Here is a 27,671-nt window from a genome sequence, read left to right on the forward strand (position 1 = left end):
ATGTATGTAATATGTTGTTAAATGTTAATGTATGACTTTGAGAAATGAGAGTAGAGCTCAAGAGTTTCAGGATACGATCTGTCCTGAGAATGTCACGCTTATGCTTTGAAAAGGGCATTGTAAGAGTCGTGACATAATGAGATGACTATGTAGTGGGGATGTTATCCTTAGAAATATGACATATGTCTACATGTTAAAAGTAGTTAGTGAACATACATTAGTTATTGTATAAGGCACTGACATCAAGAAATAAAAGCTGAAAGAATAATATGTATAAGATAACAATGCATGATATGATAATGAACTCTACTAGGAGAGACATAGTCTAAGGCATTGTTGGGGTAGATGTACCTCATTCGTATCTTGGGATTTGCTCAAGAATTCCTAAGTGACCCTTAGGGGTTAAAGACAATTACCCACTAGACACATGTAGGATGTAACATGAACCACAAACCTTGGGGATATGTATAACTTCTCAACACCTTGGGGGCATGTATAACTCGTTGAGTATCTTGGGGGCAGGTATAGACTCTCGAACTCTTCGGTTAGCGATCGATGATCACTTTATAACTCTCAACTTGCAACTGACTCTTAGCTGTAGCGATTGTGAGTCCATAATTTTGGTCGTTTTAGATTATGTTGTGAGTGGTTCGTATGTCTGGCCAACACCATAGACTCTAGTGCATATGAAATGTTGTTATGTGATTGATTGTGTCAAATAGGCATGATAGATACCTCTCATTGGATATTGCTTTTCCCCAAGGCCCTGCTACTTAGGTTACTTGAACCGGTGTCAAATTCCGTACTAATATTGAAATATGTAAATTTATTGTGAAATTAAAAAATTGTCAGTCGGTATCCATTTAGTTGAACCAACCTAAACCAAACCTAAGTTTCTACACAGCCAGCCTGGACCCGGTTGAGTTGAATATCTTTGACTCGGAAAACTTTACCCGAACCAACATGACTCCAGCGTTGTACGTCTTGTCTCTATCCGATCTGACTCGAGGCATTGTATATTTGTAGGTTTTAGCTCGACCCGATCCGAACTTGATCCGACCCGATCCATTACCCGCATTACCGTAGTACCACTGCTACTGACGGGTTCCTGGGCGGGTCTGACCCGATAAGGGCAGCGGCAGAGGTGCCACTCTCCCCTTATCCAAAACTCCTCGTCTTCTCCGTACTCTTGCTTCTGCAACTCCTCCCATCGCACAGAGAGCGAAATTCAGAGGAGTAAAAACCCTAAATTGGAACTAAAATGGCGGTTTCACTCTCCACGAACTCCGTCATCTCCCTCCCCTCTCGCGCCTCCCTCAATTCCCGCTCCCCAGCTTCCCTCCGGAAGCTCACCTTCGGAATCGGTGTCACCGCAAACCCTAGCACTGTCTCCACTGCCCAGCGGAGATCTGCCGTTCTTATGCATGTCCGTGCCGTCGCTGTCTTGCCGAAGATTGAGAAATTAGGGCAGGAGATCAAGCTCCTGACCCTGGAGGAGGCCCGGTCTCTCTCCGACTACCTCCAGGAGGAGCTCGGCGTCTCTCCCGCTGCGTTCGCCCCTGCTGCGGTCGGGGTTGTCCCCGGCGCTGCCCCAGCTGGGGAGTCGGCAGCACCTGCTGTGGAGGAGAAGACGGAGTTTGATGTTGTGATCGAGGATGTGCCAAGCAATGTGAGGATAGCGACGATTAAGGTGGTCCGGGCAATTACTAACCTTGCTCTGAAGGAGGCCAAGGATCTCATAGAGGGGCTGCCGAAGAAGTTCCGGGAGGGGGTCTCGAAGGAGGAAGCAGAGGATGCGAAGAAGAAGCTGGAGGAGGTGGGAGCAAAGGTCTCCATAGTCTAGGGTTAGGATTTCTCTTGTGGAAGGCGGGTTTCTGTGTGAGGTAAAGGTTCCTGAAAATCGTATTTTTCTTCTTTGTTTTGTCTTATAATTTTGGTTGTTATTACAATTTAAACTTTATTATTGTACTACTAGTTTTGGGTATCACTTGGAGTATATGGAATGAAAGAATGTATAAATTTCAGCATCATCATTATTCTCATTGTGGAAATTTGTTGTTTTATTGAATTTTTGTTTTTTTTCACAATTTTGTATTATCTATACGAATTTTTCGTTTCAGTTGGGTTTGTGGTTTGGTTATGAAGTACATTGGAAGTGGGAAATTGTTGTTTCACTTAGTTAATTATTTATTAATGCATTCTCTTGGATTTCTCTTTGATGTATGAAACGCGTTCATGTTAGGATTCTTCTTAATAGAAGGGTTGAAGAACACAAAGTTATAGGAATGATGTTAGGAGGCTGCTCCTGGATATGGTCTCGACCAGAGTATCTTTATTCTTGACTTTGGATAGCTAACCATGACCCATAATTCAGACGATTCTACCCCTGGCGCGTAGTGACTATGGTCTTAACAATATGGAGGATGAGCTTTGTAGGTATGATATCATGCCCGTTTGTAAAGAAGTTTGACATGGGAAGATGTGATCTAGGATTAAATTTGCAATTGTGTGGAAATGGGCATGATACAATTTGTCATATCCAACTTTGGATTCAAACCAAACTGCTTGGATCCAAAGCCAAATGGGTTGAGCCTTATGAGCTTCAATAGACTCATATATATGGGCATAGTGAAAAATCTCGCGAGATTTATGAAAATGTTGCGAAAATATCACGAGAAATTACCAGAAAGTTAAAAATGGCAACTTTTCGCGAGTTTTCTGTCAAAAACATAAATATTGTGTTTTAAACATGATATTTATGTTTTTATCGGCTATTTATCGTGACATGTGTTTTTTATTTTAAAATAATTTTTATTTATATTTCCTTATAAAAAAATAATCTTTTTATATTTTTAATTTATTTTTTTTGCCAAGATTTTGCCCAAAAAACATGATATTTAAAAATAAAATTCAAATTCTCATGAGTTTTTGGTTGCCGATATTTTGCCATTTTTAACTTTTGTCACTATGTATATGGGATCACACACAGATCAGTTACCAAATATTGTGAGATTTTGAAACTCTGTTTGTAAAGTTTTTTTTTTCTTGTAAATAAGAAAATCCAAAATAAAATGAAAGCATTACATCGATATCATGACATTTGTGGTAAACTCAATATTTCGGTTCTTTGATTTTTATTATTCTTCATTTTAATTAAGTCTGAGATTTAGGGTGGGCTTTTCTAGGTATGCTATTATAAATGCATGGAAAGATAATTAACATGGGACCATAGAATTTTTTATTAGCTTTATTTTGCAGCTGTGTGGAAATGGGCATCATACAGTTGTCAATTTGTCATACTTAGCTATGTACCTAGGAAAATTCAGTTTCTAGATTTATTTCAATTTTCCATCCAATCCAAGCTACTTCATCCAAACCCAAATGCGTCAAGCCTTATTAGCTTCAATAAACTCATATGTATAGGATCAACACACACACAAATGCACACAGATCTTTCACAACTTTGTTTGCTTGCACATGCACATACATACACAAGTTATCAAATATTATGATATGTTGAATTTTTTGTGCATCAAAAGATTTTTTCTAGAAAAATAAGAAATCCAAAATAAAAAGGAAGTATCAAATCAATGTGATAATGTTTATGGTAAACTCAGCTATTATGGTTCTTTTTATTGTTGCTCATTTTAGAATCTGATTTTTTCAAGAGAAAGCATCTATTTTTAAATCCTCTGAAGGGAAAACTTTGTGGATATTATTGCAATACTGATATTAGTGATTATAATGCGCATGTGTCATTATTGCAAATATTTATTTATTATTAAAAAATTCAAAATGATGAAATTGAGACAGGTTGGAAAAATAGGAAAGAATGGTAATATTGCATTTTAACATGATATTTTCTTGAGAGTTCAAAAATTCTAAAAGGTTTCCACTTTTTTATTTTTTTTAATTTTCAAGAAAACAATCATTTTTAAAATTCTTCTAAAGAAAACCTTGTTGATATCACATGAAACTGATTTTTGTGATACATATATATATATATACATACTAGAAAACCACCCGTCCTTATGGATGGGTTGAGAGAGAGAGAGAGCATATTGTATCATTCATGCTCATCCCTGTCTCGATCTCTCGTACAAAACTAATATGCTAAATTATATAAAGGATCATAAGAAAACCCTTCCTTTTATTGATCCATGGAAGACATGGACATTCCTCTGCCAAGGGCAGCTATGTGAACATACTAAATTAAAAAATATCCCACAAATAGTTATGAGCTCAATCTTAGTGCAACTCTCATTAGACCTAGGAACAGTCCAACATTTAAACTCAGAGCTAAATGTCGATCCATGAAAAGTGTTTCACCCTACTTATCAAATTTAGAATAATTAAAAAGTTCTAAATGAAACCAATGAATTCATATGCAAATACAAAACACCAACAAGGAGAATCAAAATTTCAATTCAGTTCTGTATAACTGAAATTTTAAACTCATAGATATTTGCCACATGATTCGTACAAAGGGCTACATCTTTCTTTTCAAAGAGAATCTAAGATGCCGGTTATTATCTAAACTACAATATAATGAATACCAATATCTTTAAGATCTTTTATGCACCATCCTGTTTACTTATCATCATCACATGATGAGGAATTTTATGCACCTTACAATTTATCCTACCAAGATAATATTACAACCTCCCGTATGTATATGTTCACAACTTGGACAATGTTCTTAGAGATGCCCTCTCATAAAGGTTTAGAACCTCAACATTCATACGGTTTACAGGTAAATAACTCTTGACAGTTTGTTTTTTAATCATATCATGTAAATATTGATACTAACCTTACACAATTATTCAATGCATTATCAACTCCACCACACATATGACTAACTGCAAGTTGGTGGCGAATGTATGAGTAGGCTCATCAAGAATAACCATAATCTACTTTTACACAAAGCAAATTTTCTGACACTGTTAAGATAAATGATATGATAAGTAACACAAAAATGCAAAGCTAAGTATGTCATACAACCTGGATCCTAATATAAAACATCAACCAAACTTTATTGCTGCATAGATATACATTTAAACAATGAGGTGGGACCTAGCTAGCCACCTAATGGATCATAATCAACTGAGACCAATGCAAAATAAATGATGGCCAAGTTTTTAGCACTCATCTTGGAATTGTGCTTGAAAAAATTAAGCAGCTCCAAAGATGAAGCCGATTGATAATCAAATCAGGTTGCAATGCAACTCTCATTGCCTTGGCCAGCTTTTCCACTCTCTTCTCTCTTCTCCTTCTCTGAAGAACCACTAGTTCAAAAACCATCCCCACTGTTCCTCTCCTTGTGCATGCCTCTGCAACAACTCAACCACCAAGATGCCCACACTCCCCCCACTAAGCAGCCGCTACACTTTCTGACTAATCAAGTTTTAAGTTGGGATATGAGAGGTGCAATAAATAAACCATATTAATCACATGTTTATAGTTAGATCTAACATTTGGTGGCTACATTTTTGCAAACAAGCATATCACCATATCGTATTGTGGTTTAGAACCATAATATATTTTCTCATATATACATGTATGCATAGTTACTGGAATCCCTTAGACTAAGTAGGAACCCTGATTCCCTAATTCCAAGTAATGACACTATTTGGATGTTAGAATTTTCTGTAAAATTATAGTGATATAACACTATTTTGGACGTAAGATTTCTTTTGCAAAATTTGAAATAATATGAATATATTTTGCTATTGCTTCATAAATTTGTTTTCTTAGATGAAAAAATCAATAATTTTTTTAGATTTGTAATATGTATACATAAGTTACTGCACAGACTCTTTATTAGTTAATAAATGTTTAGTTTCTAAAGTAAGCTTATTAAGATGTTGTTTTTTGAATATTTTGTATTTTTGTTGAATAAATGTTTGTGTTTTTTCTCTTAACTAAGTGATCTCAAGATTTTCTAATAAAATGATATACTCTGACAGTGATCTTCCTCACAAAGTTTTTCTTATTTTTTCCATCAATTTATTCATATTTCAGATGATTTCACATATCACTTCCTAAATGATTCCTCATACTGCTTACTACTTGCTTCCTGCTTCCTGATTTCCCTTTAAATTTGAAACGAAGCATTTCGTTTCCCATAGTGCTTGCTGTTTTCGATTCCCGTCCTAGCAACTATGCATGTATGTGTGCATGTACATATGTACATTTGTATATCTATGTACAAAATCTTTGTGAGTGTATGCATGCATGTATTTATGTGTGTTGGATCTATGTCTATTACAGTATAAATCAGGTTTAAATTGAAGGTCCCATTCAAAATTGCCTAGCTCTGTACAATGTGATTTATTCTAAAAATAGTTCACCCATGACCCCAGCTTGATAACTGGGGAAGATGTATCCCATGGTTCAACTAAGGTAGGAGAACTGATGTTCCTGTGTTGGATTTGATTTGCTTGACCATTAATACTGACGTTCCTGTGTTGGATTTGATTTGCTTGACCATTAATACTGCTAGTTATTGGCAGGGTTGTCAAGGGGTCTTGAATATCCGGCCATTTAACATAGTTGGGTTCATGACTTCATGTTTAGGTTGGGATAGTTATTCAGTTAGATATGAGACAGTACATATCCGACCAGATCTCTTTTTCAAATTCCTGAAACTGTCATTAACATATCAATAGGTCTGATGAGGGATGAATTTGGTCATGATTGAGTTTATATTCAAATATTACATGATTTCTATAATTATATTTATCATTACCAAGAAAATCACAGTGCTATAGTCAATGTTTTTGGGTATTTTCAGCTAAGAGGGCCTGGATCAAATTTCTCACTCGTCTTTACCTATTTAAGATAAACTTATATATGCAGATGCTTGGATTTAATAGATGCCCATACAATCTCAAACCGGATATCAGGCCCGAGTTTTAAAATCATGTCGTATTTGTTCTGAATTGGGTACTCAAACTCAATGCTTTTATTGCACCTCTCATATCCCAACTTAAAACCTGATTAGGTTTGAACCTATGTCACATGGGTGCGGGTGCTGTAAAAGTATCTCTAACAAGATACTATGATCAAGACCATAATATTCTTGATAATAGACTCGGCACACATGCACAATAAGAGCTCTTAGAACACTTGTGCACAAAGGCATAACTCACAAAATCTCACAAATGCACAACGACATAAAAAATGTTAGAGAAGCTTTATTGAACACTGGGGCTTTGACTCAAAGCCATAAAAATACAAGAGGGGTGAAGCCCCTATTTATAACCTCACAAAGGAGCCACATAGGGGGCTCCCAAGAGAGCCGTTGGGAGCCCCCAACGGTCACATATGTAACCGTTGGAGGCTCCCCAACGACTCTTTGGGGAGCCTCCCTATGTGGCACAAATAACAAAAATGAAAAGAAAGAAAAAGAAAGAAAAAGAAAAAGAAATAAAAGAATTAAAAAAAGTTACAATCATATTCCAAATGGAATATGCGTAAAACATGAATTTACAAAAATACCCTTTTCGGGTGAAAGACGAGACAAAAAAGAAATAGGTAAATATATTTATATATATAGATAGAGATACATATACATATATATAGTACATATGTATATGTATCTCTCTCTATATATATGAATATATATACGAGATTACAATGTTGATAAATAATTTAACACCCCCTTTCAAACTTAGGGCATGATGACCAAAAGTTTGCCAAGAAGAAAGTTGAATCTGAGTGCACATAAAGCTTTGGTGAATAAATCTGCCAACTGATATTCTGAAGTAACATAAGGTAGATCAATGACTCCTTTTAGATAGGCTTCACGAACATAGTGACAGTCCATTTCAATGTGCTTAGTCCGCTCGTAGAAAGTATGATTTTTGGCAATATAAATTGCGCTCTTGTTATCATAGCATAACTTAGTGGGCCCTTCAATAGTGATCCCGATGTCTTCAAGCAGTTGGTGGATCCATACAATTTTCATGGTAGTAGTTGCAATGACACGATATTCAACTTCAGTCGAAGATAGAGAGACTTTTTGTTGCTTCTTACATCTCCACGAGATCAATGAATCACCTAAGAATACAAAAAAACCAGTGGTTGAGTGACGGGTATTTGGGTCACCTCCCCAATCAGAGTCAGTATAAGCAATTAATTTTAAGTCAGAAGAAGAGGACAAAAAAACTCCCTTATTTAGAGTACCCTTCATGTATCTTATGACTCGTAAGATGGCACTCATGTGGACAGATGTTGGTTCATGCTGAAACTGGCTTGCAGTATGGACTGCGTGAGAAATATCTGGTCTGGTGATACTCAGATACATTAATGAACCAACAAGATGTCTGTAGGGAGTAGGGTCCGAAAGAGGGACACCATCATCAATTTTCATTTTAGCTCCTTCTATAACAGGAGTTTCACAAACCTTCTCATCCGTAATACCTGACCTGTCAATGATCTTAGACGCAAGCTTAATTTGAGATAAGAAATACCCTCTATGAGAGTATGCTACTTCAATACCCAAAAAATAAGTCAAAAAACTCAGATCAGACATTTCAAACTTATCTTTCAAAATGGATTTTATGCTCTTAACCCCCTTAGAATCACTACCAGTTATGAACATGTCATCCACATACAATAGTAAGATGACAATTCTTGCATTGGATTTTCTAATAAACAAAACAGTATCAGTAAAGCAGGATGAAAAACCATTTTCTATCATTACGGAATTAAACCTATCATACCAAGCCTTGGGGGCTTGTTTCAAACCATAAAGTGTTTTTCGAAGGCGGAACACCTTTTCTTTAGGAGTCTCAATTGCAAGAGGAGCGTCCATATACATTTCTTCAGTTAGATCTCCGTTTAGAAAGACATTCTTAACATCCATTTGATAGATGTTTCACTTGTTGATTGAGGCAACAATTATAAGACATCGAGCATTGACCATTCGAGCCACCGGAGCAAAGGTCTCTTCATAATCAATTCCATATTCTTGACTATACTTCTTTGCAACCAGTCAGGCCAGTCAGGCCTTATATCTTTTGAGAGATCCATCACTCTTGGTCTTAACCTTAAATACCCATCTACACCCTATTATTTTCTTATCTTTAAGGAGGTTTTGAAATTCCCATGTCTTGACTCTTCTCAGAGCTCTGAGTTCATTATCCATGGCAGCAATCCATTCGGGACATTTTCGTGCTTCCTCGAAGCTTCTAGGTTCTATGTAAGAATGAATGGCGCTTAGACAAGCTCTATGTTTAGGTGAAAAGGATTCATATGAGATGAACCTAGAAGGAGTTTTTTTCTGTCTTTCGGTTCTGCGAAGGTTCTCTTCACTTTGAGGAGAAGTTCTACTAGCATCATCATACCTTTCAAGAGCACTTCTGAAGGTGTTTCTATCTCTATGAGTATAGGTGATGGGATCTCTAGGAGGTTTCTCATCGACATATTGATAAAATGGAGAGGACACATGACTGGTTTCTCTAGTTTTATTATCACTTGATTCGTTCTGATTTGACTCATCATCACTAGTATCATCACTTTCAGCTAATAGGTCAAATAGAAAAGAATAATCTACGTTCTTGTCATTAGATTCAAGGTTTTCGAAACCACTAAGATTTTTCAAAAAACTTACATTTCTAGAAACATACAATTTGTCATTTTTAACATCATAACATCAAAAACTCTTTTGGGTTTCAGAATAACCAAGAAAGGCGCAAGGAATGGCCTTTGGAGAAAGTTTGTCATTTTTATCAGTAAGGACAAAACATTTACATCAAAAAACCCTTAACCTGCTATAGTTAGGTTCTTTTTCATAAATTTTTTCAAATGGGGAAATCTTGTTCAATTTTTTTGATGAAAGTCTATTTATAAGATAGACCGAAGTAAGAGCTGCCTCAGCCCAGAGTTTCTTAAGAATATTTTGCGAAATGAGCATGGTTCTAGTTGTTTCAATGATATGCCTATGCTTTCGTTCAGCTAACCCATTTTGTTGTGGGGTTTTTGGACAAGATTTTTGATGGAGAATACCATAATTTTCAAGATAACTTTTGAATTCGTTTGAAAGGTATTCGCCACCGGAGTCAGATCTAAGAATTTTTAAACTTTCATTGAATTGATTTAAAACCATCATATGAAAAGTTTTAAATGTTGAAAAAACTTCATGTTTATGTTTAAGAAAATATATCCAACAAAATCTAGTGTAATCGTCCACAAATATTACATATTATGAGAATCCTCCTTTAGATATCACAGGAGCCGGACCCCATACATTGGAATGAACAATTTCAAAGGGTTTTGTCGTAAACATGGATCTTTGAATAAAAGTTAGAGTTTTCATCTTCCTAAGAATACATTCATTACATAAAAAAATCCTCTTTACAAAGATATTTAATAAAAGGCAAATCAGAGATTTTTAACAATGTTGGGATGTCCCAGTCTCTTATGCCATACATGAATATCTTTGTTTTGAGCAACATTACAAAATTGATTCTTGGGAACTTGAAGAAAGTCAACATAGTAGAGGTCTCCGCTCTTAGAGCCTTCCCCAATCAACCTCCCAGACTGGCGATCCTGTATCCAACATTTGTTAGAAGAGAATTTTATATCGCAACCATTGTCCGAGAGTTGAAAGACCAAAAGTAAATTTAAATTTAGTTTTGGTATAAGATAAATTTTTGTAATAAAAAAATCTTGTTTTTCAAAATTGCCTATTCCTTTAATTTCAAGAGGTGTTCCATCCGCCGTTGAGACAAAAGATGAAAGAGAATTTTTAGAAAAATCGGAAAGAGAACAAGCACTTGGAGTCATGTGAAAAGATGCTCCGGAATCTAGAAGCCAAGATGTCATACCAGGAGGTGATGTAGACATAGTGGCTCCGGAAATGCTTCCCTTGAGAAGAGGTTGTAAAGCTTCTACAATTTGTTGAAGAGAAAGAGACCCATTAGATGATGACGATCGTTCCTCCGGTTGAGATGTGATAGTCGTGGCAAGTAATTTCTTCCATTTTGGGAAAATAGGCTTAATGTGCCCTGGCTCTTTACAAAAAATGGCATGTAAGCTTGCTATAGTCTCTCTTTGCTCCTTGACCACTTGAGTTTTGATACTTGAAGTGAGGAGGCTTTTAGGTCCTTAAATTGCTCCCCGGTCTTCAGACGGCATTAACACCTTCATTTTCTTTATTGTTGGAAGGTGTAACAAGGACACTTGGGTTGTTCTTGCTTATACCCATTCGAGTCTCTTCCCCACTAAATTTAGTAATAACATCTTCAAGAGAGGGGGGAGTGAAGGCGGATAAAAGGGAAGACCGGATTTGCTCAAATTCGGGCCTAAGCCCATTCAAAAAATTGAAAAATCTATCTTCTTCCAATTGTTTATGGCGAAGCTCTATGCCTTCTCTACTCTACTTAGGTTCGAGCATAGCAAGCTCGTCCCAAATAGAAGAGAGCTCGACAAAGTACTCTCTTATGGACATCTCCCCTTGTTGAAGCGTAAGCGCCCTTTTTTGGAGATAATACTTATGGGATAAGTCCCTAGAGGTGTACATCTTCTCAAGATATTCCCATGCTTGAGAAGACTTCTTGAATTTGATGATATTTGCATTGATTCTCGTTTCTACGGATGAAAAAATCCAAGAGAGGATTTTAAAATTCCTCATATCCCATTCTTCATGCTTTTTTGCATATTCTTCAGGAACTTTGGTTCTTTCATCACCTTCAAGAATTTTTATCTCTCCTTTCTCTAGCAATGTTATCTTGGGTTTCGGTTTGGGAATCGAGCCTTGGACATAGTCCCAAAGCCCTTTTCCTTTGATGTGGGCTTCCATGTTTCCTGCCCAAACATGATAGTTGGACCCATTAAGTTTGAAGTCAAGAAAAAAATGAGAGTCTTTTTCACCCTTTAGAGATGAGAGATGATGAAAAACAACACGTACCTCAAGGACTTTACAAGTCTTTCTTGATAAAGGAGACTTTCAAAATATTGCCCAAAAAGATGAAATACTTCAAAAAACAATAGCTTGAAGGCACATTTTTCAAAGCACTCAAAAATGAAAACACACGATCCTTCTTCTTCAAACGAGGCTCTGATACCATATAAAAGTATCTCTAACAAGATACTATGATCAAGACCTTAATATTCTTGATAATAGACTCGGCACACATGCACAATAAAAGCTCTTAGAACACTTGTGCACAAATGCATAACTCACAAAATCTCACAAATGCACAACAACATAAAAAATGTTAGAGAAGCTTTATTGAACACTGGGGCTTTGACTCAAAGCCATAAAAATACAAGAGGGGTGAAGCCCCTATTTATAACCTCACAAAGGAGCCACATAGGGGGCTCCCAAGAGAGCCGTTGGGAGCCCCCAACGGTCACATATGTAACCGTTGGAGGCTCCCCAACGACTCTTTGGGGAACCTCCCTATGTGGCACAAATAACAAAAATTAAAAAAAGGAAAAGAAAGAAAAATAAAAAATAAAAATAAAAGAATTAAAAAAAGTTACAATCATATTCCAAATGGAATATGCGTAAAACAGGAATTTACAAAAATACCCTTTTCGGGTGAAAGACGAGACAAAAAAGAAATAGGTAAATATATTTATATATATAGATAGAGATACATATACATATATACATAGTACATATGTATATGTATCTCTCTCTCTCTATATATGAATATATATACGAGATTACAATGTTGATACATAATTTAACAGGTGCGGGGGTGCAGCACTTTCAAAAAACTTGGGTGCGGGGGTGCGGTAAAAAAAAAAAAAATATATATATATATATATATATATATAAAGTCCAAAAGTTGGACATAAATGACCCTGGGTGCGTTGATCGCACCCAGGGTCAGGTTGACCGCACCAGATGCCGCACCCGTGTCGCGTCGCGTTGACGGGGGTGTGGCACCCAGTTGGCCGAGTCTCTGTGACATAGGTTTGAACACATATTCTCAAGCCGAACCATTTTTTTACTTGGTCTATGTTTATCCAGACCCAAGAATCAGATCTAGGTCAGTTGGATACCTAACCATACTTCTGACTGTAGTCACCAATCTCGTTCTAGGGAATTTTCTCTTCTGGGTTTTTCTCAGGAGTTTTTTTAAGTGCATTTTTCTGGGAAAATCTCAAAACATCTTGAATATCTTAAAATTTTTAAAAATATAAAAATAATAAACAGATTAAGAAGGAATAGGTTTTATCAGATATTTTTCTTATAAAAATATAAAGAAACAGTTAGAAAAGTTTTTAGAAAATAAAAGAAACAAAATAACATAAAATATATACTTAAAATAAATAAAATAAAAAAAATTAAAATATCATGACATTATCATGATATTATGGTGTTAATATCATTTTTTGATGATATTGTGCAAATATTGCAATATTTTGATGTTTTTATTGGCTACTAAGAAAAACCCAATAATATCTTGTTATTTTCAAAATATCGGTGATTTTGGTGACTATGATTTCGATCCATCTAGTTGCGGCAGATGAAAAGCATAGGAAAATGTTTGTATGACAAGATTTGTTGAAGCGGTTAAGGGGTAGTTAGTTGAAGTGGAGAGTGTTAAGGTTGGGAAGGAGATGGATGGAGCAAAGAGAAACAAAGACAGAAGTCTTGGAATTTAATCAAGTCTTGAGGACTTTCATGGGAGAGAGTTGCTTTTATTTCTTCTTTTTAGGGGCGAGGAAGGTACAACCTATGATCTCAATCACCTAAGCTAGCTAGGCAAACCATGCAACACTAGCACTTTCTACTCTTTGATTAGGGTGGCTAGCAAATTAATGTAAATTGAGTGAATTTTCATTGTTACCTGCAATTCTTGTTGCTTATTCATTGAATCTTTATCTTTGAGCTCATTGTTGCCCATGTGTGCTGGCATGTGTCACACAGGCTTATTGCTTTGGCTGGCTGGGATAGGTTATCAACCCCTTCCCATGTAGAGTGTAGAGGTATAGTAGCTCATTGCAATTATAAGTTATAACATGATGGCGTGCTCTACATGTTTGCCAGTTCTTGGTCATGAGGTTTCAATATGTGATCATAAACCTTGGAGTTATTGACCATTGTAAGAATATTGTCCTCAGAAAGACGGTTTTTTAATCTGTCTGCATCATCTTAGGCAGTATAAAGCTTCTAATAGTGTTAGTTGAATGAATGTTTGTCTGCATTTTTCTTTAGAATAGTAAGAGGAAACCACTTTCATGATGCTTATCTTCAAAAGTCGACCCAATAGTTAGGCTCTGCTGTTCTGATTTTGTATACATGTCTACACTGTAAGGCTTGGTGAAACCTTCTATCTGCTGAATGATAGAACCCTTAACAGGTATTGCTTTCTCCCATTAAAGGGAACTTTTAATAACTGGGTTTCATTGATAATATTACCTCATTATTGAATTGCAAAAATTTGTCTTCTACCTTCTGATTGTTAAAAGACTTATTCAGATAGCAAGCCACCAAATTATCTTATGTGGGGTGTGGTGATAATCGTTATCAGCCTCCCTTCTGTCTCCATTGTCTCTCTGTTAAAGCTAAAACTTGAGACTACAAGCTCATGACTCCATTACGTGCAGTCCTACCCTTTTCTGCTTCGTCCTTTCAATATATTTCTTTAATGATGATCCAAGTATCCGTGTAGCGTGCCAATGCCATCCTAATAACACCCCTAGTTTTCTCTTTACTAATGTTGCTAAACTTTCTCTCATTTATTGGTTTGTGATTTTGTTCTTCTTGACTATTGCTGTTGGCATCCATCTTGAGATACGGTATTAGGCATGTGCGTTGTAAAAAATTGCTGCATTTGATCATTTTGTCATTGTTGCTATTAATTGGTGTTCTAGTATGCTTCAAACTGGTCAGGACTGGAGGGGATGCGGTTTGACATAGATCATTCATTCGTTGACCCAAATCACTAGGATGGTCTCATGTTTAGTCATGTGACTTCTGAGTTAGGTTATTGGCCAGTGATCAGTGTTATCATCAAGGGCTGAAAATGTGATAGCTAGTTATGGATGTAACCACTTGCAGTTACGGGTGGGCAATGGGCCAAGCCGACCCGGCCCGCCATGGGACAGGTTTGGGTCATGGTTAGGCCTAGGCCTGTTAGCTACCGGGCTGAAACCTGACCCGTTATATACATGGGCTGGGTCCAGGTTGGCCCGCAGGCAACTGGGCTGGCTCGACGGGCCTGAGAAATTTATTAATTTTTAATAATATAAAATTAAAAAATTAATTAATTTCATAGTAACTTGATAACTATTATTTACCTAATTAGTTGCATTAATTGTATGGAAACTAGAAAGATAATTAGTTGGGTACATGGGAACTTGTTAATTATTTATTATTTACCTAATTAGTTGGGTTTGGGCCGGGCCTGCTTCACATTGGCCCATTGGGCCCAATGGGCCGGGTCATGGGCTGCTCTTCAAACCCGAGCCCGTTAAGAACCAGGCCAAAACCCAGCCGGGCCAAGCTCTAAACGTGCCCGGGCCGGCCCAATGACCACCCCTACTTGCAGTTATATCAACTGATGCTCGTATGGGTGCTTTTTATGATTCAAGGTCTCATGTGATTCACTTTGTTAATTTTTGCCAGTTGGTGTGGATGCTTATGAAACTACTCCGGAAGAAGTTGAAATTCTCTTTCCTTCAGGCATGATTTCTGTACTCATTTTGTTAATTTTTTAGATATTCAGCTTTGTCATCTGGTGTGGAGAGGCCAAGTTTGTGTTTTGCTGAATCTGATTTGGGACGAACTAGTAGATTTTACTTTTTGACAAAGCTGGAGTATTCCACCTCCTGCTTGTGAATTACCTAGCGTACATGCATTAAAGACTATATCCAAGCATGTGGTACAAGGGTTCTGTTGGTAGTACAACACCACATGCATTTTTTAAGAGTGTGGGGGGCACAGTTCTCTCTCTCTCTCTCTCGCTATATATATATATATCTGATGCTGGTGTTTCATGGAGATGGTGCTGGGTGCTTTCATACATACATAAGGTTGTGTACAGCACACATATATAATATACTTTGTACATAATACATATATATATAAGATACTTCATATTTATGTTTTATATTTTATCTTCATAAAAAAATATGAAACGTTATGTATGTTTGGAAGCACCCAGCACCATCTCCATGAAGTACCAGCATCAGGTACATTGGGCGTTTTGAGTAATCTTACATAAGTTAAATAGTAAAATCTGTCTGACTTCAGAAAAAACAGTTTGGAGGTTTCTTCTTGATCCTACTGGATGAATTCTTTAGTCCTGTAAAAATTGTGGACAAACCCGAACTTTGTTTCCAAGGTTTAAAGGAGGGAGTGATTTTTTTTTGACCTGGTTCTCTTGAATACCATCGAGAGAACTTTGTTTTGGAGAAATTTAGGAAAATTAGGTGAAATTTAGGAAAATTGCAAATTTTAATTGAGATTGTGAAAATGGAAATTTAAAATTGTCATTTCACTATTTTTATCTGCATTTTTATCCGAAGTTATCTTTTTCATAAAATTTCTATAACGCTCTCTCTCTCTCTAACACACACACACACATGCACAAAGGATTTAAAATTAGACTAAACACACACACACACACACACACACACACACATATACAAAAAACCCTCTGTGGACGTTTACACATTCATGTCAAATTTGTACCCTATGAAATTTGAGAACGACCTGGTGGTATGAAACATTTAAATTGTCATTTCGGTATTTTTTGTGTTTTTATACAAAGTTATCTTTTTCATAAAATTTCTACAACCTCTCTCTCTCTCTCTCACATACACATATATATGAGAAGAGGGATGGTCCACCCCTTGTCCTCCTCCCCTTCAAAACTTTTATGTTAGATATGTTTTTGACAAATCTGACCATATAGATGTGATCTCTATGGTTGAAAACATATGACTAGACTCTTGGATCAAAGTTTTGCGATGTGTAGGTAAAATTTTATAATGTAGAAAACTTTACAAATTTCAGAACCGTTGATTTTTTGGATCCTTATAAAATCCTATCTAGACATCAAAAGAGTTTGATCCAAGAGTCTATTCATATGTTTTCAACCATAGAGATCACATCCATATGGTCAAATTTGCCAAAAAACACGACGGGGGTGGACCATCCCCCATTCTCTCTCTTTGTATATATATATATATATAAAACATGCTAAATGGGTTTTTGTTTTTTTTTTCATTTTATTTTTAAATTCTGACTGTACAGATGTTATCTATGTACTTGATTTTATAAGGATTAGCTCTTGAAGCGTTCAATTCCGACACATGGGTGGGTTTTTATAAGGTTTGAAAAATCAACGGTTCAAAATTTTTGAGGCTTCAAATATCATTTTTCATCAAAAACACATGATCCATGTGTGGAAACTCATTTAGCGCACACACACTGATAGCAGTGATATTTTGAAAATATCGCAATATTTTTTGAGAAATTAGGGTAGCTGATATTATTGGGAAAATCTTGCGATATTTTCAAATTACAAGGAAATAAGTTTGAAAAGTATTTAAAATACAAAAGATACAAAAAATTGGCTTAAAATATAGAAAATAAGATTTTTTTCAGAAATATCATGATAATATCACAATGTTTTCATTTTGGCGATATTTTGAAAATATCACGAGATTTTCCCGATAATATTGTCTACCTTAAATTCTCGGAAAATCTCGTGATATTTTTAAAATATCACTGATATCCGTGATTATATATATATATATATATATATATATATATATATATATATATATATCTGTCAACGTTTACACAGTCATGACAAATTTGTACCCTATGAAATTTGAAGAGTACCTGGTGGTCTCATGCATTAACTGTCACCGCTACACCATTTTCACTATTTTATGAATAATAAGTCACAGTTGAGAAATGCTTGATGGATTTCAGGACTTTTTATGTGTTTTCTTTATAAAGTTACTAAAAATGCTCATGATTGGTAACAGTTAATTCAGCTAATAGTTGATTGGTCCTTGTATAAATCCTACCGGGGCCCATTCCCAACCTTAGTTGCCTGTTAATGAGCAGAAAAAAATAAAAAAAAATTGGTGACTGTTATAGAAGAGCACTGATTTCCCATCAGAAGTTCCTTGTTTCTCTCAGTTGATCTGAAACTTTCCCATGGATTTGAAAGTATGTTAATCTTCACAACTTACATTTATTACTGAGGTAGATTTGAGAGGACAGAGCAATCTACGCAGTGCCTTCTTGCGAAGAACTGACAATGTTTTGCTGTCCATCTTCGTTTAATGTTTCCTGTCTCAAAAATCAGTGTCTAGAAACTGTTAACAATATTCACATTTTCCTTAACCGTATGATTCCTGCAGGTCAGGATCTAAGCTAGGTCATCTATTTCTTGGTTTCATTGCATAAAATCTTTGAAGACGTTTATTCTGCAAATAATGATGAAAATTCATGTATGGCATTTCACTCCTATGATGTAGGTGTCCAGGTGATATGCTTGCGTGTGCACGTGTATGTGTTGGCACGCATGTGATCCCCTCATAGATTTTTTTAACTTTTGATTGAAAATATCATGATATTTTTCGAGGAGGTTTTTTTTTCTTCTAAAGATGCTTATTCTGCAAAAAAGAAATTTCAAATGTCATTGCACTCTTCTGATGCATGTCCAGGTGATTCTTGTGTTCCCTTGCAAATGTTTTGAACTCTTGATTGAAAATATCACAATGTTTTCCCGAATTTGATGATAACATTTTGATATTACCCTGATGCTCTCAAAACACAAATATACTCGGATTTATCTTGTTACTGTCGTGATACTGCTAACGACTCAGATTTCTTTTCTCCTCCATTATTTGGAGAACGATTTTTCCCGGGGGAAAACTTTTCTAAATATTGATATGTTTCTCTCTGAATCTATTCCTGGGGGAGATATTTGAGATACATGCCATAGTGCTGCCCGGTTAAACCTGTGGAGTGACTTTTGACTGATAGTGATAGTGATAGTGAGTTGCATTATTGCAGAATCTGTCATAGTTCCAGTCAAAGTTTTTATACATTAAGGGTGACTTTAACATGCGGTAAATTCTGGTCATGAATTTATTATGTTTTAGTGTACCATCCATGGGATCTGCTACTTTAATATTTGATAGAGATCCTCAGATCAGAGGTACGATTGTTTCTTTCCTGTCACATCTTCATTAATTAGACGTTGCCACCCATCCCACCTTACCCGAAAGAAAGCATCTCCAAATCTACTTGTGCGTTAACACAGAATGAGGCGACATCCTTGCTGGCTTTTGCAGTTATTATATTTATTTTAGTTCATTTGGATACTCTTAGGGGCTTGGGATTGCTTGTTTTGGATAATCATGGTCAGTTATTTAAACCGTTATCACGTACATTAGCATGTTAGTTGAATATGGCTTACCGGTCACTGAGATATTCATCCAGACTTCACAAGTAGGCAGTCTTCAAGCCTTTCTTTTGCTAAATGTTGGTCTATGTCCAACATCTAGGGGTGTAAAAAAGTGGAACTGAGCCAGACAACAATTTGAGTGTTCAGGCTTCAATTGGTAATGTATGCACTACACTAGTCAATGGCGTTTTTAATCTTCATTTTTTATCAAGCCCTAATGCGTTCTTCATGGTTTTCTTAGTAGAAAATAGTGTAAAAAATGGCCTTGAAGGGTTTTATAAATCAACGGCCCACAATGTGCAAAAATTTCATTAGCTCAAAAAATCATGCTTTTACATTGAAAAAGCATGATTCAAAATGTGATCGCTAACAAACTATGATTAACGCATTTATGGGGTCAGTTAAATTGACTTGATATTGCTTGCGACTAATATTTTCTGTTTGATAGTATGCTACCTTTAAGGGACAAGCTTTAATTTCTCATTCCATTATGCTGTCTAACGGAGGATGTGAAGATTCAATTTATACTCTTTTTAGTAGTTTTTCAGATTAACTGGTATTCCTTAGATTTAAGAGCTCTATATTCATTATCGAGATCTGCTTTTGATCTTAGCATTATGTTAGGCTCCAGTCTTGGCTAGTTGAATATGGGAGCTTTCTTTGAGCTGAGAGTTTTTACCTAAATGGAGGTAGATGTCATGGGTGCTTTTTCCTTGTCTTGAATTAGGTTAGAAAAGACATTTTTTATTCTCTCTGTTTGTTTTTCTACTGAATGTAAAATTATTCTTTTAAGATATATCAACTCCTAGGACTTCTTGTTTTGGGAGCTCTATTTTTCCTACTTAGCCAAGAGGACTTTGTTGAGAGCTATTGCACCCATTGATAGGCCACTGATATTATGGAAAGACGATTAATGTAAGTTTTATCCTTTAGATCTTATGAAAGCATTGATGATGTACCTTATCTTAAAACCATGTGTGCTAGAAATGTATCATCTATCTATTTTTTTAATATAGTCTCTAAAGTACCCAAGAAAAATACTAGCTGGGAACTTTCAATTTCCAATCAAATATATTATATTAAAAAAGAAGAGAAAACTCTGCCCATACATGAGATTCAAGTGTCTATGCAATTATTTAATAAAAAGGATTTAGAAGTCATGACATTCAATCATGTGTACAAGTCACAGTAAAGTCCCTAACCTATAAAGGGCTAAACACGGCTGTGTAATGATCAAACTAAAAGATTGCAGGAATCTTAAATATACAAATTCTTTGCTTGGTTTAGTCCAAGCTAACCTAAGCCAGCGGCCCATGTTCTTTAACACCTTCCCTAATTTCCCTGTAGCCCTACCAGATCCTCCTTTATTTAAGGTCTTAACCTACAAACTTCTGAGTTTAACATCTAAAAAAGAACTTAATGGGTTTAACATGGAATACGGAGAAATTAATATTTCAATATCATGTCAACTATATTACAAAGTAATGTCAACCTTAACAGTAGGAGCAAAACAATATACTCCAAAGGGTTTAACGACTTTCAAATAAATCCTACAAATAATTATATAGGGCATAAATAGATAAGGTGAGAAGATATTAAAACCCCAGAGGTATGGACATTAATAGATGTTGCACCACAACCTCTACAACAAACTGAGGTATAAAGAATTATAGAAACCTCCGAAATTGATGTACATACAAGGTTTGCCTATAAAAGAGAGAACAGTAACACTGGCAAGAGCTTCAACATCTTTTGTCCTTACGACTGAAAGAAACCCTTGAGGTCAAAGGAGATCTAAAAGGAAGACCATTGCCTAATAATCAATCTGATGCTACTTTTACTTTACTACACAATATTGATAAAAACCTTTTAAGAGAAAACCTAAAAAAATGAAGAAAACAAAGGAAAAAAATGATTTTTAAAGCTATATATATATATAGCCTGAAAGCAATTTAAATATTAATATGGCATTTTAGGCAACCAAAAAAGAAAAATTGATACCCCACCTGATTCTGCCAAAATTACTACACAAGATAGGACATCCAAATATCTAATTTGAGGTTTTAAAGCTATCAAATACTAAATGAACCATTGAAGGCACAGCTAATATTTGATCCCATTTTGAATGCGCCCACGTCGGTTGTCTTTTACTATTCACAAAAAATTCCCCTCCCCATTTTTACTCTCTGCAGTGTCCAAGTTGCAGGCGACCATTCTTATCCTGTTCTTTGTTGTACTGAAGATCTCAATCTTTACATCACCTGCCTAAGTTGGGAAAAAAAGTAAACCAGTCTAATCTGTTGTGCTTGCTGTACTGAAAGCGATTTCTATAGTTCTCTTCTGCTATCCAATTTAATGCTGTCTCCACATCAGTATGGCTTTCACGCACCTTATTTCAGAGATAATTTTTAACGTTGTTAATTTTTAAGAAAAGTAAAAAAGAAAGTGATGACATCTGTCTCTAGATGCGTTACATCACATGAGTTGGCGCACAGGTGAACGCATTTCAATATTTTTCAACAGGGGTTCCACGAGTCCAGATCGGGTGCAATCACATGGCACATAATTTGTGCTGATTGCCCTCCATCAGGCCTTGGGCTCCACAACTGACATGCGCTGTCCCTAAGATGGAGGGTGATCAGGTGCGCCCAAATATTTGTGAAATCCTATTGCACCAGATCTTTTCACGGGTTCCACGGTCTCAGCATGGTGTAATCGAAATCGTACAATGGGAGCTTTTGATAAGCTGTACTCTTAAACTTGTGTTTTATGGAAATTTTCAAGACAAATCGTCGTTGGAATTGATGTTGGAGAGAGAGAGAGAGGTGTTGAGAGAGGGCACCACAACAAGATGGTGCTGTGTTTATATATATATATATATATATATATATATATATATATATATATATATATATATATATATATATATATATATATATATATATATATATATATATATATGTGGGTTACAATGTAGTTTATATCTCACTATGTGAGTTGTTTTGACGCAATCTAACCTCGTAGATGTGTTCTCCATGAATTCGCTCTTAGATCATATTTTTTGGACCGAAAAAACATGTTTTTATGAGTTGAGAAAAATCAATGCCTTTATAACAGTTGATTTTTTTATCACCTAAAAAACTTATATACAGACCATATTCCAGTAATCAAAAAGCCAGTTTCCACTAAACAAAACCTGTAGGTCACATCTATGGTGTTAGATATGAGAAAAAATCAATCAAGGGGGTTTCACCCCCATTTGCTAGGTCCTTTGCACATACGAAGGACTATAGCAAATCTTATATATATATATATATATATATATATATATATATATATATATATATATATATATATATATATATATAGGGAGAGAGAGAGAGAGAGAGGCCTACTCGTGCCTATAAAAGGGTTCTTTTCATGTTTTTCTCAAATCTGACCGTGCAAATGCATTTTACATGCTTGATTTTATAAGGATTTACTCTTGGATTGTCTATGATACAACACATGGGTAGGTTTTTATAATCTTTGAAAATCAATGATCTAAATTTTTTATAAATATTCAAGCTTAAAAATTCACATTTTTCATCAAAACACACAATCTAAGTATTGTTGTCTAGCAAATCTAACACACCAAAAACCCAAGTTGGCTCACTGTAGGCACCTACTTCCCACTATATATATATATATATATATATATATATATAGAGAGAGAGAGAGAGAGAGAGAGAGAGAGAGAGAGAGAGAGAGAGAGAGAGCAGCTCTGCAGCCTTTTTAACAAGGACAGCTAAGGGGGGCAGCCCCATGCCTAGTTTTGATACATTGTACATCTTTGAGTTGTGTAAACCTCAAGCGATGGTGGATGGATAGGTGCCGTAAATCTTCAATCATATGGAAACCTCAATAATTACACAGTGGATCTCCATTATTTGTTCAATGATTGGATATATATGAGGATGAAGCTTGCCCCCGTGTGTCAACTAGAAGTCATAAGTGGTCGATCTGATGAAAGTTAATGAAAGTTTATTTTTGTGGAGCCAACCTAATCTGTATTGGTGGATATGCTCTCATAAGAGCCCTGATCTCCAAACTTCAGCATTAGTTCACAGTTATGGGGATGCGGCTCTTTAGTTGGAGATTCTTTTTTTGTTTTGGTAGGTACCTATTAAAAAGTTTCCAAATATCACAATCAGGATAGACCTTTGCCCCCCCCCCCCCTCTCTCTCTCTCTCTCAAAGTTGTAGCCAGGCTGTGTTGGGTTGTTCGCCCTTGAAGAGGCACTAGTAGGTAAGGGATGCTACCTGCACTACGTGGTGTAGTGATGGTCGTGCGTTTCTAACGTACTCTTTGTGGCTAGATTGGCCTTTCATTATTCCCACTGGGACCCCACAATCCCTACGTCCAAAGTTTAAGGCCACCCTTTTATCTTTGTTCTCTATTTCACACATCTTAAACGACCTTCATGTTATTTGAGCAAATGGGAACGACCATCAACATGCACCAAGTCTGCCATAATCTTATCTATTGCGCACTACCTTGTTGCCCTAATTACATTAACTTAAAAGCCAAGGTACACTGTTGTACATATAAGCTCAAGGGGGCATGTTTGCATGTGCATTGCATGTGAAGCATGGACTCATGTATGACGTGGGAATTCAAGGTTCATAAGAGTAAAACGGATCACCTCTCTTTGGTGCTTGCAAAGGGTTTTAAGGGTGAAAAGCAGGGAAGAAAGATTGGAAGTAGAGTTTTAAGTTGGTATTGAATGCTGACACTTTAGTGCAATGGATTCAGAAGAATTTGGCTTGTCTACTAAAGAGTCGGTGTGGCTTGTGCCAAGTGTCTTGCAAACATAAGACTCATGTCAGTGCATTAGATACAGATTTTAGTCGGGAGCGCGTACTGATCATCGACGTGGAGAGCGAGGATGACATTATGCAGCATAACGTGTCCTAATTTGTGTTTGGACATCCCCATTTCTATGATATACTCAGTAAATGTAGCTGTAATACCTCCAAACTTCAATTAACCGAACACCAGACTACTAAAAGGAAGCCTAGATCTAACAATAAAAGAAAGGTGAATTGGCACAAGATCTAAAATTTCATGTTCGTTTCTGGTATAATTTAGCACAAGATATAAAGTTGTTTCAATTAATGTCTCCCATTAAGTATCACTGTGTAATTATGACAAGGTGATCAATAAATAAAAAGATAAAAGGAGGAATTGCAAAGCTAGTGTAAGCAAAAGGAGGAGAGAGGGCAGTCAATCCTAGGAAACCCGAAGATCTGTTAAGTAGCAGCTAGAATACAATCAATAGTGGTAGCTGAAAGAAATGTAATATCATATTTATATGAATCATATGCATTTCAGTTGAGAAGAGAGAAAGAGAAAGAGAAAGAGAAAGGGAGAGAGATGTACATTAAAAATCCGCGCTAAAGAAATGCCTAGCCCTAATCTCATATATGAAACAAGTATTACAATAGGTTTATAATACAAATAAATTGCGTGATTACCATTATATAAAGAAACTCATTCTTAATATGAATAGATGCACGGATCTGGATCAGATTCAGAACTGATGATGTCAAGAACATATTTTATCACCCTTCCTCAAGTTGTGCATGGTCATGAACCATGGGCAACTTGTTCTTCAAGAATCAAAATTGATGCTTTGTTAGGCCTTTGGTGAACAAATTTGCAACTTGGCTTTTTGTACGAATGTGATGAGGCTCAATCTCTTTGTCTTCAACCTTCTGTCTGATGAAATGTTGATCTATCTCAATATACTTTGTGCGACCATGCTGTATAAGATTATAAGCAATGTTAATAGCACTTTGATTATCACACAATAGAAATGATTGTGAGATTCATTCTCCAAGATCTGCAAGAAGATGTCTGACCCACATAGCTTTAGCTATCCCAGCTGCCAAAGATATATATTCAGTTTCAATACTAGACCTAGCAATGGTTCTTTGTTTTATGCTACTCCACGACACCATTTTTTTTTCATTGAATATACAATACCCAAAAACATACCACCTTTCATCCGGATCTCCAGTCCAATCTGCATCAGTATAAGTGATAATCTCATGTTCTCTATTGTCAATCCAATTTCTTTGATAAAGAAGACCGTCACCAATAATTCTTTTCAAAAATCTTAAAATTCTTTTAACAACTTCAACATGGCCAATTCTGGGTTCATGCATGAATTGAGAAACTTGATTAACAGAGTATAGAATGTCTGGCCTGGTAAAAGTGAGATACTGAAGCATTCCAGTGATACTCCTATATTTGGTTGGATCATCGTATAAATCTCCATCATTAGAACTTAGTTTTTGATGCAGAATAAAGGTATGCTTAAGGGTTTATAATTAAACATACCTTCTTTACTCAAAAGATCAAGAGTATATTTATGTTGAGTAAGAGTTAAAACATCATCTCTTCTATTCACCTCAACCCCAAGAAAATACCTTAAGTCACCAAGATCTTTCATCTTGAAATTTTGCATCAATAATTCTTTCACAATCTATATGTGACTATTAGAGCTTCCTGTAAGAATAATGTCATCAACATAGATAAATAATAAAGTAGTGACATTCTTATCCTTAAAAATGAAGAGAGAATGACCAAGAGAGCATCTACGAAAACCATAATTTTGAATTTTGAGAGAAAAACTCTCAAACCAAGAACGAGAGGCTTGCTTCAATCCATAAAAAGCTCTTTTCAGTTTACATACATAATCTTTAGGTTCTCCTTCAACATATCCAGGAGGTTGATCCATAAAAATTTAATCCTTCAAATCTTCATGTAAGAAGGCATTTTTAACATCAAGTCGGCTTAACTGCCAACCATAATCAACAATCAGAGATATAACAACACATATTGTTCCCATTTCAACAACAAAACTGAAAGTTTCATCATATTCTTGCCCATATTTTTGTGTGAAACCACATGCTACAAGTCTTGTTTTATATCTTTCAATACATTCATTAGATTTATACTTAATCTTATAAACCCATTTGCACCCAACAACATTTTTCTTTTTAGGCCTAAGAACAATTTCTCAGGTTTGACATTCATGAAGAGCTTCCATTTTCTCGTTCATAGCCTTTATCCATTTATGCGATTTAATAGCTTGATGAAAGTTAACATGTTCATCTTGCTTTTTTACTTGAGACATGAATAACTGAAAATCCATGGAAAAATGATCATAGCCGACCCATTTTTTAATAGGATGACGTATCATTTTCGATCTTCTTAAAGAAGGTTGACCTATATCATGCACAACATTGTCTCTGACATTATCTCTTGCTCTTTTGACATAAACTTGACCAGAAAATCTCTCAAAATCTTTAGGCACTTCATTTTCAGAAAGATGTGAAGCTTCGAGATATGGTTCACTTGAATTCAATTCTTCACAAAATGATTGACAAGATCCCTTTTTACTCTCAATCAGTTTTGCACTTAACCAGGGATCATAAACTTCAACATTTCGAGACAAGTTCTACTCTTGAACTGATGACATGCTCTCAAAATTCTATTCATCAAAGATAATATTTCTGGAGATCTTGATACTCTTGGTTACAGGATCATAATATCTGTATCCCTTATAATCATATGCATATCCAACAAATTTGCACTTCACTGTTTTATCTTGAAATTTATTCCTCAGAGATTTGTCAATATGAACATAACAAACATAGCTAAAAGTGCGTAAGTTATTATAGTCTGAATGCTTTCCAAGAAAGGTAAAATATGGGGACTTGTCTTTTAAAATTCCCATTGGCAGACGATTAATCACATAAACTGCAATATGAAAAGCTTTTGTCCAAAGATTAATAGAAATGTTACTATCATGAAGCATACTCATAGCACTTTCAACGATATGTTAATGTTTTCTTTCTGCAACTCCAGTCTGTTAAGAAGTGTGTGGACATGGCACACACCTACTTATCTCATTATTTCAAAGAAAATCAAGAAAGTCATTTGAAGAATATTTACCTCCACCATCACATTGAAAATGCACAACATTGGAAGAAAAACAATTCTTAATAAGGGCACAAAAGTCTTGAAACAACCTAAAAACTTCAGATTTGTGTTTCATGAAATATATCCAAGTGAAATGAGAATAACTGTCAATGAATAAAACACAATATTGACTTTCAGATGAAGAACATACATGAGCTGCCCCCCATACATCAAAATACATAATTTCAAAGGCTTTTGAGGCTCTTTCATTAACATGATTAAAATGAAGTACACAACTCT

At 35.7% G+C, this 27,671-nt stretch overlaps 1 protein-coding gene across 2 annotated transcripts; it reads left to right on the forward strand.

The window, feature by feature from the left end:
• The first annotated feature begins 1,156 nt into the window (after positions 1–1,156).
• Positions 1,157–15,834, forward strand: LOC149832230 (large ribosomal subunit protein bL12c-like). Of its 2 annotated transcripts, none has more exons than XM_090014392.1 (2): positions 1,157–1,883; positions 13,892–14,130. In XM_090014392.1, exon 1 carries the CDS (start codon positions 1,262–1,264, stop codon positions 1,841–1,843), a length of 582 nt encoding a protein of 193 aa, XP_089870518.1. In that variant the 5' UTR covers positions 1,157–1,261; the 3' UTR covers positions 1,844–1,883; positions 13,892–14,130. The 2 variants fall into 2 exon arrangements, with proteins under 2 accessions (XP_089870518.1, XP_089870517.1); XM_090014391.1 differs by lacking the exon at positions 13,892–14,130 and adding an exon at positions 15,593–15,834 and having other exon boundaries at positions 1,158–1,883.
• The last annotated feature ends 11,837 nt before the right edge of the window (positions 15,835–27,671 follow it).

This window comes from Nuphar pumila, chromosome 7 (assembly GCF_984573655.1).
Source record: "Nuphar pumila chromosome 7, dmNupPumi1.hap1.1, whole genome shotgun sequence".
In the NCBI taxonomy this organism is placed as follows: Eukaryota; Viridiplantae; Streptophyta; class Magnoliopsida; order Nymphaeales; family Nymphaeaceae; genus Nuphar; species Nuphar pumila.